Genomic DNA, 17,644 nt, shown 5'->3' with positions numbered 1-17,644 from the left:
GGCGGGGACGGGGCACCTCACTGCCCCGGGACACCCCACTGCCCCAGGGACACCCCACTGCTCCCGGGACACCCCACTGCCCCCGGGACACCCCACTGCCCCCGGGACACCCCACTGCCCCGGGACACCCCACTGCTCCCTGGACACCTCACTGCCCCCAGGGACACCCCACTGCTCCCGGAACACCCCACTGCTCCGGGACACCCCACTGCCCACCCAGGGACACCCCACTGCTCCCGGGACACCCCACTGCCCACCCAGGGACACCCCACTGCTCCCGGGACACCCCACTGCCCACCCAGGGACACCCCACTGCTCCCGGGACACCCCACTGCCCCCAGGGACACCCCACTGCCCAGGGACACCCCACTGCCCAGGGACACCCCACTGTCCCAGGGACACCCCACTGCCCACCCAGGGACACCCCACTGCCCAGGGACACCCCACTGCCCCGGGACACCCCACTGCCCACCCAGGGACACCCCACTGCTCCCGGGACACCCCACTGCCCCCAGGGACACCCCACTGCCCCCAGGGACACCCCACTGCTCCCGGGACACCCCACTGCCCCAGGGACACCCCACTGCCCAGGGACACCCCGCTGCCCCCAGGGACACCCCGCTGTCCCGGGACACCCCACTGCCCAGGGACACCCCACTGCCCACCCAGGGACACCCCACTGTCCCGGGACACCCCACTGCCCCAGGGACACCCCACTGTCCCGGACACCCCGCTGCCCCGGGCAGGGCTGGCTCGGCAGGCGGGGAAGGCGTCGCTGGGAGGAGCCGCCCGTGCCGGGCCAGCGGCGCTGCGCTCCCTCGGCTGCCGGGGCTGTCCGGGAGGCGGCAGCGGGGCTCCTCCGCCCCCGAGGAGCAGGTAGGGACTCCCCGAGCGAGGTAGGGATCGCCCCAGCGAGCCCTCGGTGTGACGGGGCCAGGGTCCTGCCCGGCCCCCGAGAGCCGGGGGTGTTCGGGCGGCGGGGGCCGGGCAGGTGCGGGCAGCGCCGCTCTCCTGGCTCCTGGAGCAGGGCGGGCGGCCTCAGCCAGCCCGGGATAAGCCGAGCAGGAGATCCCTGGAGCTGCTGCGCCGATGGTCGCGCTTTGCTCCGACGCCTCGCTTTTGGGGCTGGGAGGTGACTCCGACCGAGGTCGCCGAGCCTGGCGCGGCGCCCCGCAGCCCCCGGCAGCCGCAGCCCCTTCCCAGGGAATGCTGCCGGGAACACGTGGCAATTTAAATGAAGAGTTTGGAGAAGCATTTCCTGCCGTACCCGCGGAGGGATGCCAGCCTGTCGCAGAAACACGGCTGTCGGGATAATCGCAGTGCTGTCAGCACATCCTGGCGCGGCTAACTCAGCTCTCCCACTCTGACTAGCTATGTCCAGTGAAGGAATGTATGTGCTGTCATCGTTTCTTTCGTGATCGAAAGTAACACACTTGATAGGAGAGGCGTGGTGTACCTTGCAGTTAATAGGAGCATTTAAGGTAATATGAAAATATATATCTATATATGCATTTTTTTATGATTTAAAATGTTCCTAGGCTTATATACCAGAAATAGCGTGATACTTGGACTTTCTGTTGGTTCTCTCAGCTCTGAGGACTGTTGCATGTTTGGATCAGTTTGGGCTTTTGAATAAGAGATGCAAATAAGCCTGCCACTAGCTTGCCAAAGTCAGTGGAACCTGTGATCCTTTGAAGTTTTGAGGAGACTTCTTTTGTTGAGTAGATAAACTTTGAAAGGACTAAAAAGCAGATATTAAGAATATTAAAAGAAATTAATGAGAAATTTTCATGAAAATTATGCCTACATGCTATCATCAATACTGTAATTGTAATTCAGACGTGTATAATTGAAGACCTATTTCAGACAGTTGATGGGGTTTTTTGGGGGGGGGGTTGGCTGTAATTTTTTTTTTAAACTGTAGCTGATAAAAATATTTCCTTTCAGGGTGAAACTATGGACATGGCTGCACATACCTGATTTTTTTTTTTTTTTCCCCTTTAGAAAATATGGGCAAAGATAACTAGAGCTGAAGTCTGTTGTGAATGATAAAGCTCCACAGGTCGATTGAGTGTTCAAGATGTGGACAGAATGGCTGGGAAAAGGGAGACATTTAGCTGTTTGTCATGGCAGAATGTGGTAGGAAAAACATTTGCAATTAGTTCTGCAGTTATATGTGTGTTATTTTCATCCTTATTTATGTGAATGCATGCACAGAAAAAGAGCCTAATTTTGCTATTATATCTACCTTCCATAGAAACTGAAATTTTTCATCACAGAAAGTGAGACACAAGGGAGTCTCCTCAAAGTAGTGCATATGGTTTTACACAAGGCTATATATATATGTATATATGTTTGTAAGTCTTCTATTTTGACAGAAGGGAAAATAATAAATTTAAACAGATAGAAAGATCATTGAAATTATAGAAAAGCATAGAAATTATAGAAAAGGATCCTGGAAGACTAGGAAGACTTTCTTTCAGGATGTAGTAAAATACTACTTCTGCATTGGGTGAATATACTGGTGGGGCAAAAAACTTCCTGAGAGAGCTTGTGAGACAGAACACTGGAGCAAGGTAACGTTGTAAGAGAATGGTTTGTGAAAAACCAGTGATGCAAAGAAGTCATAAAGAAAATACTTTCTCATAAGTGGAGTCTATTCAATCCTGTTTTATCTTTAAATTGTATCTGTTACAATATTTTCCTCTTTGTTTTAAAATAAAAAAATTATAGATTTTTAAGAGTTACTGCACATCACAAATAATGGAAAAAAAAATTTGTAGCTTTTGTACAAACACATATAACTTACCTCCCGAGATTTTAATGTTTTATGTATTTCTAGAGCCAGGGTTCTTTCAGGGACTCATCCCATCTTAGAGCTAGACAAGAAAAGACCTGCCTGGTAATTTGAGTGGAAATTCGTAAGGAGGGAGGAGGAAAGAGAAAGGAAGAAGAGAAGCAGGCACTGCAAGAAGCATTGTGGATGACTCAATACATGGCACGCTTCTGAGTCAGTCTGGTGAAGAAAGGCACAGCAGCCAGAATTGTCATCTTGGACTCTTGGAGTAAATGGTGATCAGCTCAGTGAACACCAATGATCAGGATGGGCTTCTCCTGCTCATACTTCAGCTGGAATGGTTGCATTTGTCCTCTCACTGAGCTGTGAAACACTCTGGTAGGCTGAACAGTAAAAAAGCCAGTAAAACAGGTCAAGCTAAGGAGCAGCTTGCAAGAGGCATGCAACTGAGATCCTTCTCCAAGCATGTTAGGGGTCAGGGGACTACTGAAGAGTCCTGACAGTCATTCTCAAATATATAAATAAACATGTAAAAGATAAATGTCTAGATTTTAGGTGAAGAAATACCACTACTAGAGTCCTGAACAACTTTTCTCCTCAGCATGTGTTTTGATGATCAGAGGGAATCTGTTTCAGTGGCAGAATTTGCCAGCAATACAAAGCTATTCAGGCTAGAACATGGAGGTGTAAGTTGCAAAGAGTGGCACAAAGATGTCTCAATAGTAAATGACTGGGTAATAACAGCAGAATAAAATTGTTATAGAGAAATATAAAGAAAACTTAAAAGGTAAACATATGGCCAAAATCCTAACATCATGTGCTCAGCATCTGACTGAGTTTGCCTGATTCTTAGCACCCAGTGATGAGATCTTGAAATTTTACTACATAAGCCCATGGAAATATCAGATCAATACTCAGTGATACTCAACAAACATATGGCTAAAAATCATTAGGAAAAAATTCCAGAAAAAAACCAAATAATTGTCTTTGTTTATAAATCCATAGTACACTTATATTTTGAAGACTGTATGCAAGTTCTGTCCTGTCCTCCCCATCTCAGACAATTTGTAGCATAACTGGATGCAGTGCAAAGTGGGTGGCAAAAAAAAAGTCAGAATTATGAAATCAGATTCCATCTAAGGGAGAGTTAGAGAATCTAGGATTGTAGCTTAGGAAAGCAAGAAGTGGGAAGGTCTGTGCTAGAGATGTAAGAAAACCAAGTGCTTGACAAGCTGAAATAGGAGATGTTCACTCATTTTTTAATTTTTTTTTTTCTTCTGGTGTAATAATTAGGAGCTGTCAGGTAAAACAGGCAGGTAACAGGCTCGAAAAAAGTCAAAGACAATTCCTGTATTTCACTTGTCCTCTTTAAATTGTGTAATTACTGTATTAATTGTATAATGCATTAATTGTGTAATGCAAATGTTTACATTATGGAAGTTCATATTGGAAGCCACTAATTGAAAGTTTTCTTTCCATTTTGGCAGGGAAATGTGACAGCAAAAGCACTGTTTTCATATAACATTGCAACAGCATTTCTGTCTTTAATTATTGCAAGTAAGTCTATCAGTGGCTATGGAAAATTTTGTTCTGAACTTGTTATGGAACTTTTTTTCACACAAGTAATACTGACTTTCTGTGAAAATGGCTGTAATAGTAAAATTTAGATGCATGCCAATGAGTTCCTTTAAGTAGTGCCAAGAGCAGGAACCTATAAAACGTAATATGTGGTATTTTATCTTTCAACTTATAACAGAATCATTTAGGTTGAATAGGAGCGCTTGACATCTAACCTTACAGGGTCAAGTTTTTTAAAATCTCTGCAAATGGAAATTCTTCAACTTCTTTGGGCATCTTTTTCCACTGTTTGATCTCCCTTACAATAAAAAAAGTATTCTTTTGTGTTCAGATAGAATGTCTTATGTTTCAGTTTGTGCTCATTGCCTCTTGTCCTATCAGTGCATAATGCTGGCAGAAGTCTGTCTCTTTGTTCTTCATTCCCACCCATCAGATATTTACACACATTAATAAGATCCACCCACACACTCCTCAGACCTTTTCTTCTCTAAGCTGAGCAGTTCCTGCTCTTTCATTCTCTACTCATGTGAGAGGTGCTCTGCTCCCTGAATCATGTTTGTGGCTATTTGCTGGGCTCTCTCCAGTAAATTCAAATCTGGCATGACCTGATGCATTCCAGGACACTGCTAACCTCCTTCTGCCAAGAGGGAGCATTGGTGGCTCATGATCAGTCTGTGGCCTACCAGGACCCCAATGTTCCCTGCAGCTCTGCTTTCCAGCTGAGTGGTCTTTTGCATGTACTGGTGTCTCTTACACTGTCTCAGAGTATTAGCATTAACTGGTAGAAAAAGGTTATTGGTTCCTGTGGCCACAGCATTTCATAATCATCACAGTCATTATGGGGCAGTCAACACAGATAGATACCTGAGTAATTCAATGTTTGGATAAGTAATTTGGAAAAGATCTGTGGTGAGATGATGGGAACTGCGGATGACACAAAATTATTCTTCTGTGGTTAAAACTGATGCTTGCTCATCAGAGGGTGTCGGGATGTCAAATAGTTTAGTGATAGAATGTCAGTAAAATCAAGTGGATGTGAAGGGGTATGAGGTATAGCAGAAGCAAGTGTGCTATATGACTGTGATGTGAGCATTAAGTACTTGGTTAAATGCTTGGTTAAATGCTGTTTTGATATCTCTGGATGATCTCTGGAGTCATTAACTCTGTTATCAGCGGTGGGCAGAAAACTAGAATTGTTGGAAAGCAGAAACGAGAAAGCCTCATTATGGTACTCTTCAAGCCCACAGTGAATGTGTGCCAGTGGAACTGTGCAGTTCTGGTCATTCCATCTCAGAAAGGTGATATCAGAAGAAGCGGAGAGATGAGTGACAGTGTTGTCTGATATGGGATGGCTTCTGTATGAGAAGTCTCTAAATGAAAGAGGACTCTGATGTAAAGAGACAGAATCAAGATGGGATAAAGGTCCATAAAAATGTAAATACCATAGAGCAGGCAGATGAGAGGAAGTTTACCATTTCTTGTAACAAGAAATCTGTGATACTCAGAGAATTTATAAAAGCCAATGAATGTTTTTTTTCATGCAGAATATAAGAGGAAAGAAAGGGACTGAAATATCAGTCTGTACTGTGTTTGTTGTGTCCTCCTCTCTTCTGCACATTTCGCACAGATAGCTATCAGAGACAGGATTTTGGGCTAAACAGACACTTGCATGACTTTCTGTGGGAATTCTTACATAATAACAATACAAAGAAGTTTTGATAAATATACTACTGACTTGGGAATGTGACCATGGTATCCAAAGATGGTGCCTTTTTTTGTCATATTAGAAAAGAAAAAAAAGCCCAAACCAAACATTTGTGTCAGAAGTAAAGAAAATGATCTCATTGTTGATTGCCATGATTCCTCTCTAAATGTTCATAAAATGAAGGTCAATTGAAATTCCCGTAGCAAACTTAGTATTTGTACAATCTTCCACTTCAGGACATTTAGGTATCAACAGCATAGTCTGTCCTGAAGGATTACTTTGACTACAGTTAAGAGAAGCTAAAAAATAAAGACAATAAATGTGAAGTTTGTGGGCATGTGTGTGTTTTTGTGCATGCCCATGAAACAGACTGGAGAAACACGAGTACTTTGGTAATTTACATCTGAAATAAAACATGCAAATGACAAGTCGTTGCAAACAAAGACATTCTACTGAGCATAAAGATTGCATTCAAAAAACAGCATTTCGTTTTAGTGGCATAACTGTATCTGTAATTTACTGAGTAGTACTCTCAGCTGTAAAGATAAGGGATTAAAATGGTATTTTTAGTAGTTGACTTGAGAACAGAGGTGAAAACTCCAATCAACTTTGTAAATATAATCATAAAATGAGTTCAGTATATTCTTGAATAGTGTTTGAGTTTTTCTTTAATGTTTATCTCTTTCCTTTAGAGAAATGTGAAGCCTATGATGTGATGTTGAGGCAAAGCCTTGTGCCTGATGGGCAGCCTCTTGCTATTAAATGTTCACTGGAAAAGAGCTTGAAAAGTGGAGACTACAACTTAACATGGTACAAAGTTGGAAACCAGACACCTGTGCCTAGAGACAAACTGTCTAGAGTTCATCAGCAGAAAAATTTAATTTGGTTTCTTCCTGCAATGTTAGAAGATTCTGGAGATTATGAATGTGTCATAAGGTGAAAGTTAAAAAAAAACCCCAAACCTATATTTTTACATAAATGAGTTGCAAAGAGAGTAACTTTTAGAAAGCAAGTCAAATTTTGAGGGTAAGGGAAATGCTAAGGAAGAAGAGGAAATGCCTCTACAAAAGCTAACTTTAGTTTGGGGAAATTAAGTCTATTTTGTTTTTTTTTTTTTTTCTTGTAGGCAAAAGTAAATCTATTAAAGAAACTGTAAACATTTTTTCTTCTCTTTCTTCTCCGAAGATAATGCCATACATTTTTGACCTGCAAAGTAATTTATTTGTGTTCTGTTAATTGCAGGAATTTGACAAGCTGCAAGAAAATGTGCACAAAAGTAACAGTTTTTGAAAGGATTGATGGTTTATGCTTAAATGAAAAATTTGCTGTAGAGGAGGTGATATTCACATCATATTCTGCAAAGGTCGTGTGTCCCCACTTGGATTATTTCAGGAATGAGAAGAATATTCAGCCTGTTCGTTGGTATAAGGTGAGAACATAGTTTTTTGTTCTGTCTTACAGTTGTCCATTATTTATAATAAGAATCAGTGGTCTCTGAGAATTGGAGCAGAAGAACTAAAGATTTACTGTAAATTGGAGAAGAATGCTTTTAAAACAAATTGGAAGAGGATCAAGACTTTCAGTCTTTTAAAGGTGCTCTTGATTATCAGGGCAGAATTTCAGCTGAGATGTAGGAGTGACTCTGACCCACGGCATCTGTTCACTTGCCAGGGAAAGACAGCCTTGTGTGGGAACAGATTTACAGTGGCACATCCATTTGGTGATCAGTACTGTTCTACTCCATTATTCTATTTCATGTTGTTCACACTCTCTTAAAGGCTCTTTCTGCTACAACAATGTAGTGCCTTCTGCCAGATTCCTGCCTCAGGCTCGTGCAGTCTGTGTGCTACCACTAGTATTGAGGCTCCTTACAAATAAAGTCTAATTATTGTGTGATGCTTCATTGATGAATACTTCGACAGCTCACATTTTACTTTCTTACTTCTCTAATAGCCAAAGTTGTTTTCCAAAGGGAATGAACTGGGGTATCTTTAAATTAAAATCTCAACTGAAGTGAAGTGTGTATTTCCTCATATTCCACTGTCCTCACTCTTCCTCAGCATCTGCAGGGTGCCCATCCTTGTGCTGTGGTCCATTGAAACTTCAGATTGTATCAAAGAGAGACAAACCATGGAAATATACAGAGATATGAAATAACAGAGTTCTCTGCACACTTTTAGGACTGCAAGCTGCTGGAGGGAAAAAGGTTTGCCCTTTCAAACAGTGACCTTATAATTTTCAATGTGACTGTACATGATCGAGGAAACTATACGTGTGAAACAACATATACCTACAATGGGAAACAATATAACATTTCACGAGATATCAGTCTGGTTGTAGAAGGTAAGTAAATAATTTCATTGTGTTTGTGGTCATAACAACTCCAAATTTTTGTTTCAACTTTGTAAAGACTGAAGTGAAAAGACCTAATGGATAGACATGCTTAGGACTACTGTTTTCCACCTAAATGTGCAGTAATGACTACCCGAGATATGGTACTTTCAGTACTGAGTGATATTTTGTTATAAAATGGCTGACAACCTTTTCTTTAGTATGAGGGGTGTTTTTAGGTTGAACTTGAATTATAGAGCATGAAACAGACAACAACTGCCCCTGGTTTTCTGAAAATCACTTTCTTTCTTTCTTTCTTTTGCTTAGTGACCGCACCAAAAAAGCCTCCAGAAATAACTTACCCAAGAAACAACTCCATTGAAGTGGAACTTGGTAAGTAGTTTTCTCTAGAAAAAATAAGAATGTGTATGCTAGTCAAGATGTATTCTTAAGTAGTGTCCTATTCTGTGCTTTCTTGGTTTCATTTTTTAAAAAAAACTACTTCAGTGACCAGATCAGTTTCCGTTGATCTCCTGAAGGGGGAATGAGGGGTGAGGGGGAAGGAAAAGAGGCATGTTTCTTACAAAGTCCTACAGATTTCTCAGATGCAAGGAAAATTGTAGGAACTCAAGTGATTCTTTATCACATCTGTTGCTTTCCATCACTCTGGAAGTGATTCTAAGAACAGGTCTATCTCGAATCTGCAGGCAGAGTGATGCCCCAAGGGGAGCATCTTTTTTCTGGATTCAGCTTCTTCCATCCTACCATTCTCTTTCTGGACCTGCAGATCGCTGAAAGTATAGACCCTCTGTTAGAGTAACTTTTCTGAAAGGGTTTGCTATCATCCTTAGCTGAAGTGCGTCTGTGAAACTGTGAACAGGATTGTATTGACTTTAATCAGGTTGTGGAAATTAACTTTTTACTTTGTAACACAATTTTATAGGCTCACAGGTTACTGTGGATTGCAATACAACAGGTGCTGATGGGTATGAGGTGTTCTGGACAGGCAACGGTGTGTATATTGATGTATTTTATATGAGCAGAATTTTTGCAAGTCCCTATGAGTAAGTATATTTCCAGATTAGAAAATACTGTGTTGACAACCAAAGTGGAACTTTCTCCCTTCGACATTAAAATATTTAGCAACATTTTTCCCTTGCTTTAAATAGCATTCTTCTTAAAAACTCTAATGCTGGCCTTGTCCAACTGGCTTCATGCTTTGAAATACAAATTTTAAACATAGTAGGCACATGGGCTTCACGTGTGATTGTGCATTTCTTGCTCATTGTAAAAAATGAATCTGAATTTCCAGTGTTGGGAAAAGCTGTTTTGTTGCAGGCCCATAATTGTAATACAGTTGCTTTTGAGCAAGCCCTGGCCTGGCAGAGACCTCTTTTGGTCAGATCAGGCATGTTCAGGTGCATGATCTTCAGTCTCTTTATTGTATGTTCCACATCTGCATCTCTGAAAGGTGGCACGAGGGCAAATCTGTGCTATGCAGGAAAAAATGAGATTTCTAGGTTTAAGAGCATTACATTAGAGAAATTTGAAGAGCTAATGGAAGACTTTATTGAGGGCATTTGTGCTGAAGCTTAGGAGTTAGAACAGGAAAACTTGATTTCCAGTGATGAGGTGGGTTTTGGGAGGACTTGGACTGAGTAAAGCATGTGAAGAGCAAGTGGGAGATAAGGTGATGGTGAAAAGCAGGTTAAATGGAATTAGAAGAAAAGAAATTATACCTGACTGGAAAAACCATCTCAAATTGGAGCAAGAGGCACTCTGACATTTTCTTAGACATTACAGGTTTTGAACTAAAAATTTCAGGTTTTTTTGTCAGCCCTTATGGTGGCGCTGTGAATAAACAAATGTGATAATTTTTGTAAATTCTGGAGCACTATCTAGGACCAAAACACCAGTGAAGAAAAGAGAATGATGTAAGTAAGCATCAAAGTAAGAATATAGTTGCAAGAAATAAGTTTTCATCATAAAACAAAGGGAGAAATAAAATGCTGGCTTATTTGGGTGCTCACCAAGGGAAAACACTATGCAAAAGTAATATATTGTACTTTTATATAGAACTGTAGTGCCATAAACAATTTGGCCAGAATGCAGAGGCACACAGTCACTGAATTGATATTGCAAAGGCAGTGTTATTTTTTGTGCTACCTAGTGCTTACATGGTCATCTTTGGTCACTGGCATTAGTGATGTTGGTTCATTCATTCCCTGCATGTTATCTCCTATTGTGAAATATCTATGTTCAAATCCTCTCAAAGGCATTGGGAAGCCCAACAAGAGGTCACTTGGGTTCATAAGGCGTATTTTTTAACTTCCAGCTGTAGAAACCTTCCATTTCTTTGGGGAAACACAGCTGCAGATAAGATAACCTCTTGATGTCTCGATCTTCTCCAACGCATACGCTAAATGTCAGTACTGGGAGAGGTCTGACTGGCTTTCTTCTGTATTATGTAATTGTTCATCTGTTGTGAAGTGTGGTTGACATTTGCAGAAGGAAATAACCACTGTTGTGCTGCAGATGTTAGAGATGAAGCCATTCCTGAAAGGCCTATGGTTTTATGGTTCTATTTTTCACCTTTTGGACAGGGAAGAAACTTCTTACGATGGGCGCCCTATACATTCTGTGAAGCTGATAATTTCAGAAGTGAGCAGTGAAGATTATGAACAGCCTTTTGTCTGTCAAGCTTCAAATGCCTTTGGGCAAGTTGCATCCTATATTATATTAAAACACAGAGGTAAGAAGTACTATTATTTTTGAGGCCTAATTTTGAGGTGATTATCTATATGCCCCCAGAAGGTGTTTTGATACCAAATTCTCGTGTATCGTGTTGAAAGAAAACAGATGTATTACAGCCTGCAGTATGCATGTGCCTGGGCATAGGGAAGAAATCACTATAGCATTGTATTTATCATTATTTAAAAAACAAGGTAAATAAGAATGAAAAATGGAATATTCAAATTTGAATTGAATTAATGTGAGAGATCAGATTTAGACAAATTCAATGTTTAAAAAAATTTCTTATAATTTTGTGCAGTTCCTGACATACGAAGATGGTTGACTGGAGGGCTCATCTCTTTGTTAATTTTGACATTTATTGCTTTAATAATCTACAAGATTTTCAAGATTGACTTGGTGCTTTGGTACCGTAATTCTGTCTGTGCCCTTACAAGTAAGGAAGGTATGTGAGTGTGACCAGGTATGTGAGTGTAATTAGCCTATTGACTTTTTCCACTTGCCATTACTTCTGAGAAATATTTGGATTATTTAGTACAATGTGCATAGAACTTCCATAAGGAATTTTCAGATGTGCACCAAGACATTTTGTGGAGGATTTCTTCAGTCATACGGGTAAAATATATAATTATGCTTGAAGTAATAAAAACTGTGTAATACTGAAGGCAATCATAGTGAGATAGGCCAAAGGAACTATAGGTTATTCCAAAATGAGCATGTTTTGTTTTTGCTTTTCTGTAGGTTTTTTACTTGTAGATTTGTGGTCACTCTGATGATGAACAATAGGTGTCAGCAGAGCTACATCCTGTAAACTGGATGTTTAAAGACATGTGTTACATATTTATTTTGAAAATCAGACTCATTTGTCAGAGATTTATTTTACTTGGTTTCTTTTTTTTCCATTTTGCAATTTCTCTCCATTACCCTCACTTTCCTTCTCAATCCTGTCAGTTATGATGTTGACATATCAAAGAGAAAATTTGCTGTGAGTTCTGTGTTCTGGGATTCTTCTAATGTGTTATAGTTTAATGCACTGTAGGCAAATATATTGGATAGCTGTGAAAAGTTTGAAATAATCACAACATCATAGATGTATTTCATGTCAGTTCTCAGGCTGTCTGAAGTTCCCCATGCCTTGCAAGTGAATGGATTACATACATTAAGATAGTTAATGTTTACTCATGGCTGTCCTAAATGTTTTAATGGAAAAGTAATTTCAACTCCTGGTCAAAAGTTCAGTTTTACTATATTACTGTAATAGAGTTCCAATTAAAAGGGAAAAAAAGAAAAAAAGTCAAAGTTTTTAAGTTGTTGAACTAGATCTGATTTTGGCTTGGTTCTTTCAGTCCTGCTTGCAATGGAGCCTTAACTCTCAAAACCTCAGAAGCCTTCTGGCCTTTTCTGCTACCTGTGAAAAGCCCTCCCAGGATTATTACAAGAAAGAATTGCCATTTTTCCACCTTCTCTTGTGGTTAGTCAGAAGTGGAGATAACTGCTGTTGAGTTTCTTTCAGGAGAGGTGGTGAAGAAAGTCCTGTGAGAGAGTAATTCCTCAATGTCCTGGCGCCTCTGGGGCTGGGAGCTCCTTCCTGCAGGTCCCAGGTCCTGCACCCAGCTCATTTGGTGACTCCTCCATCCCCAGGATGGAAAAGGAAGTCAGATTCTGTGGCTGATCATCTTTATTTTGATTCATAGAGCATTTTACTTCCATGAGGTGGTTCTGTCAGATGGGTAAAATCAGCCCCACATTACTATTTCTAAACAATCCAAAAATGAAACTTTGCAATAAAGGCATTTTTCTAAGTTTCAGTTTTTTAATGAAAATGTTTGTGTTTGTTTCAGATGGGAAAATCTATGATGCATATGTCCTGTACACAAAAGGCAGTGAAAGCAGAAGTATCTGTTGTCTGGAAACCTTTGTTCGTAGGATACTCCCAGATGTTTTAGAAAAACAATGTGGATATAACCTTTTCATATTAGGAAGGGATGATTTACCAGGAGAAGGTATGCCTTTATTAGCAGAGGTAGCAGGTTGCCTTTTGACACATTGTTCTCAGGTTTTAAGTTTATCTATAAATTAAAGCCCACACTTTTGGAAAAGAAAGCTGTATTCATTTAGTTTTAATGGATAAGTTACCCAATGCAATTTTTTTTTTCTTTTATTTTTCCTTACTGAAAATTCTATTCTAATGTTATGAGGGTCTGCACTTTCTTAGTGATGAACAAATGAGGACTTAATAGCATTAATAACAAATAATAATAGCTGTTGAGGTTTTTTTTAATGGTATCTTCTCCAGAGGGCTGAAGAAAACAGTTTTTTTATAAGTTATGTCATGCAATGGATCATGAATCATGACTGTCAGTGTGAAGATCTTAAAGCAACCACTGCTCTCAGCTAGCCACAGCTTCACATGTTTGCAATTTTGAAAAAGAGAACTATTTTACACCAGTTGTAGTTTCCATGCAGACTTTGACTGTTCCTTCATCACTTACAGCTGTGGTCAGTGTTGCTGATGAAACCCTTAAGCAAAGCAGAAGACTGATGATTATTTTGGGATCAGAAACATCTAGGTGCTGCCTGTTAGAAGACTCCTCTGAGCAACAACTAGCTATGTATAATGCTCTCATCCGTGATGGGATTCAAGTGATTCTTATAGAAATGGGTGAGATACAGGATTACTCAAGCATGCCAGAATCAATCAGATACATTAAGCAAAAACATGGAGCCATTCCATGGAAAGGGGACTTCTCAGAGAAATCTTGTTCAGCAAATACAAGGTTCTGGAAAAATGTGCGCTATCAAATGCCATCCAGGAAAAAGGTATCTTATTCTCAAGTGCATCTGTTGCCCCTAACTTGGAACAGTTCTGCAGCAAAGGGAAGTTAAGAAGCACTTATTTAAATAATACTAAGAGGGTAATTCTGAGTTGGAATGTTTTTTGCATAGTCTTTATACTACAAAGTAGATGTTTTCTTTGAGGAAACTGCTTATCCCTTCCATAAATTACACCCTAAAAACACAAAACCAACTCTGTGCAGTTTTATTTCTGTTACAAGTTTTGGATAGTGACACAATTTGTTGTGTTAGTCTCCACCAAATATTAAAAATAAACATGGTGATGGTGATAGGCTATTAAGTAGCTGTGGTCTACATAAATATTGTATGAAGAAATAGCTGTGAAGTCCATTCTTAAAAAATCAAAACTGCAGTTGAAAAATTAAAAGTCTATTTCTATCATCAGCATTTTCCTTGTCATTCTGTTCCAATTCTTATTGCCCCTTCATGATTGTCTGATTTGCTTATTGCTGCAAGAATCTGCTCTGTGCAAGCTTTGTCTCCTGAGCAACAGATCTTACCCTTGCTTCTTAAAAGGGTTGGGGAAATCCATGACATAGCAGTATAATTTAAAACTCATCACAACACTAAATGTGTTTCTGCTGAACAGTTGGTGCCAAATGTGTTCAGCAAATGGAAAGGAATGAAATCTGTGGATTTTTAGACTGTTGAGCAATTCTGTGGTATCTGGTATATGTTTTCTTTTTAAGCGATGTAATACTTAAGAAACTGAAAATAGTTTGTATTTCTTGAGAATGGGAAGCTTTCTAGACTGTGCTGCTACTCTGGAAACCAGATGTTCTCATGCTGTGTCTCAGCTCTGCTAACTGCATGCCCAGAAATTCACTGAGAATCTATCAAAGAACTGTGCTTGGGGTGGGTATCCTGGAGAGTGGAAAGTGGCCAGTTCATGACTGAAACATGACCAAATTCTAATGGCAAGAAACAGTATCTCATCTACTTGTGAGAGAAAAAGTAAGAGACATATGGCTGTATCAAACTGCTTGAGAGTAGCTTGGTATTTCTGGACCCCAATCCACTTTTGTGCATCACTGTGAGAAAATGACATGCTGCTTCCTTTTCAAGGTGGTCTGAAGCAGCAGGAGTTTTTATGCTCCAGCCTTGAAGAACATCATCTGAATGCAAATAAGAATTTTGCTTGCTTTTTAAAAATTATTTTCTGAAGTTATGTAGTTTCTAACATTGTATTTATTGCCAGGATAGCATCTGTCATGGAATTCCTTTCAGCTGGTTCTCAGAGGTATATGTATCTAGAATATATTCTTCATTGGGCTGTATTGATGGGAGAGAAAGCAAAATATAGGAGTGAAAACATGTAATCAAAGGGAAAGATTTCCAATAACATTTCATGGTACATTTTTCTATGTAAAGGTGTAGTAAATACTCCTTAGGAACAGTGTCTCTTTCTCCTGGCTGTGGGGTTCACAGTCGTGTAATTTTCCACAGCCTTTGTTGACTAAAGTTAATTTGAGGTGTCACCAGGAAAACTGGGAGCAGAATAGATCCATCAGATGAGGTACTATTGTCCTAGTAGATGTTGAATTCATGTTTTTCAGAAATTAATAATATTTAGGCTGGAACCTTTAAAAAATAAATTTAGGGACTTAGAGAATTCAGATAATCATAACTGTCAAATTTTTACATTGTGTTTAGACTTACTTTTCTCAAAAAAGTATTTAAAATTAATTTCCTTCCTTCCTTTTTAAAATTTGTGTTTTAAAACAGAACCTTCTTATTTTCCATGTAGAAGAGGAAAAATATGAGGAAAAGATGCTGAAACGGAGGCAGATTTTTTCAGCTTCCTTATTTCATATGCTTTGAAATAAAAAAAACAAACCAATGACTTGGACTTGCAGTACTACTTAAAAGTAAACCGATTTGCAATTTGTGCTGGTGGTTGTTTTTTTTTTTTCTTCTGTGAATGTGCAGTTATGATTTCTGGCTCCTTTTTTTCATAGTTCTTTTTGGAGGATTGCCACAGTATTCAAGATAAGGGTTTTCCTATTTCTCCCCTAAATGAGACTCCTAATAACTCTTAAGTGTAGACAGATGACTGTAAGTCACCATTGATTTACCTGATACTTTCTTTCTAACAACCACATTTAGTATGATTATTTTGTGTCCTTGTGTAAAAGTGAGTGTGGGGGATAGGTTTTGGTTATCATGGTTGATGGTTAGCTGGCTACTTCAATGTAGCACAAGACTAGATGGCATATCCTTTTATCAGGGGGATTAATTTTGAAGATGAATTTTGTCTTTGTTTTCTCTTCTTGGAAACTTTATTTTGCAAGTCACATAGGAAACCACAATATTTTTCAACTCCAGAAATGATTAGCTGGCAAGAGGTTTGCCCCTGAAAACTTGGCAGATTCAGAAGGAAAAGGCAAACATTGTAATCAATGGAAGAATATTTGTTCACCACTTTGTAGTAGATATATTCCAGTTTATTGTTTATGTTGACAGAGAGCAAATTCTAAATAGTATGTGGTGTAAGATACATTGAAAGCATGCTCTGAACCATTTTTAGCTTTTCTAACTTGGTTTAGGTCACCTGTCCCAGCTGTGTCTCTGTTGCAGTGACACTGGTGGTTGGGTTCTTTTCCCCAGGACTGGGGATTGACAAGAGAGAGAGAGACTGTTTTCTTGTGTTTGGGCTCAGTTGTTTATTCTTTCCTTATTTATATTACATATACACAGAGTACAAGGAGCTACATACACTAAGATAGAAAGGTGCAAGATGGCTAATGAAGAATCTCTCCAAGGCCTTTTATGTGTCTATTTACCCAATAATAAAATTCCAAGTAACTTATTTTTTTAGTGACCCATTCACCCGACACCTGCGTGCTGCAATGTGGACTTTTTTATCCAGTCCCCTAATATTACCCTAAAAACCCTAATAAAAACCCTTAGAAGAAGAAGGAAGAAGAACAAGAAGAAAGAGACAATGCCCCAAAGTCTCCATCTTGGATTCCCTTATTAATATAAGTAAAACTCCAAAATCTAACTTTTTCACCCAGTGACTTAAGATAATTCTATCTAACTTACACACTCACATTATTAGTTTCTTTGCTCAACTTTAGAAACTGTCACCATGGTTTCAGGCTAAACTCAGTGTTCTCTTGGGTGTCAGAGCCTGTCAGCACAGACAAAGGAATATTTCCTGTGCCTCTGACTCCTGACATGTCTCCTCCCAACCTCCCATGCAAAATCAGCACAGCATCTATGACTGTATTAATTCATGGATAGAGGTTTATGTGATTGGGAGGAATGTGCACTGAGCTCAGAATGAGTTGTTAGACCTGGTAAAGTTAATGCAGTAGCCCCAGTCAGGACAGCCCTGACTGATTTGGGGTGTTTGTTTGGTTTGGTTTTTTTTTTTTTCCATTAAATTTACCTCTGCATTGCATCCTAGAAGGTAGAAGAGTGCAAGAGCGATTTTACATTTTCCCTTTATCTTGGTGCCTTGAGCTTCTGCTTGAGAGGTAAGCCCATCCTGCCTTTTGTTGAGACACCATGGTAGCTCAGTGACTCCACCTCCTTTCATAGCTGCAGTTAGCTTGAAGATGAATCAGGCAGGATACAGTTAATATTTATGACATCTGTGCTAAGGAGAGACCTTTTTTCTA

General features: G+C 39.8%; 1 protein-coding gene across 5 annotated transcripts; it reads left to right on the top strand.

The window, feature by feature from the left end:
* The first annotated feature begins 771 nt into the window (after positions 1-771).
* LOC111922347 (interleukin-1 receptor type 1-like) lies at positions 772-14,405 on the top strand. Of its 5 annotated transcripts, none has more exons than XM_086880391.1 (13): positions 772-876; positions 1,372-1,481; positions 2,005-2,139; positions 4,285-4,354; positions 6,773-7,016; positions 7,323-7,509; positions 8,261-8,423; positions 8,739-8,804; positions 9,355-9,475; positions 11,015-11,163; positions 11,464-11,607; positions 13,004-13,165; positions 13,657-14,405. In XM_086880391.1, exons 3-13 carry the CDS (start codon positions 2,092-2,094, stop codon positions 14,046-14,048), a joined length of 1,746 nt encoding a protein of 581 aa, XP_086736517.1. In that variant the 5' UTR covers positions 772-876; positions 1,372-1,481; positions 2,005-2,091; the 3' UTR covers positions 14,049-14,405. The 5 variants fall into 5 exon arrangements, with proteins under 5 accessions (XP_086736517.1, XP_086736520.1, XP_086736521.1 ...); XM_086880395.1 differs by having other exon boundaries at positions 788-876; positions 6,773-6,890; XM_086880393.1 differs by having other exon boundaries at positions 873-896.
* The last annotated feature ends 3,239 nt before the right edge of the window (positions 14,406-17,644 follow it).

The sequence above is a fragment of the Cyanistes caeruleus genome, chromosome 3 (assembly GCF_971803275.1).
Source record: "Cyanistes caeruleus chromosome 3, bCyaCae1.hap1.1, whole genome shotgun sequence".
Lineage (NCBI taxonomy): Eukaryota > Metazoa > Chordata > Aves > Passeriformes > Paridae > Cyanistes > Cyanistes caeruleus.
This window is presented reverse-complemented; position numbering and strand designations above follow the sequence as displayed.

Bases quoted from the DNA above. Each gene is read 5' to 3' on its own strand.
- LOC111922347 (XM_086880394.1), top strand. From the start codon at position 2,092: ATGGCTGGGAAAAGGGAGACATTTAGCTGTTTGTCATGGCAGAATGTG. The intron at 7,510-8,260 runs GTGAGAACATAG...GCACACTTTTAG, and splicing joins AGCCTGTTCGTTGGTATAAG to GACTGCAAGCTGCTGGAGGG. The intron at 9,476-11,014 runs GTAAGTATATTT...CCTTTTGGACAG, and splicing joins ATTTTTGCAAGTCCCTATGA to GGAAGAAACTTCTTACGATG.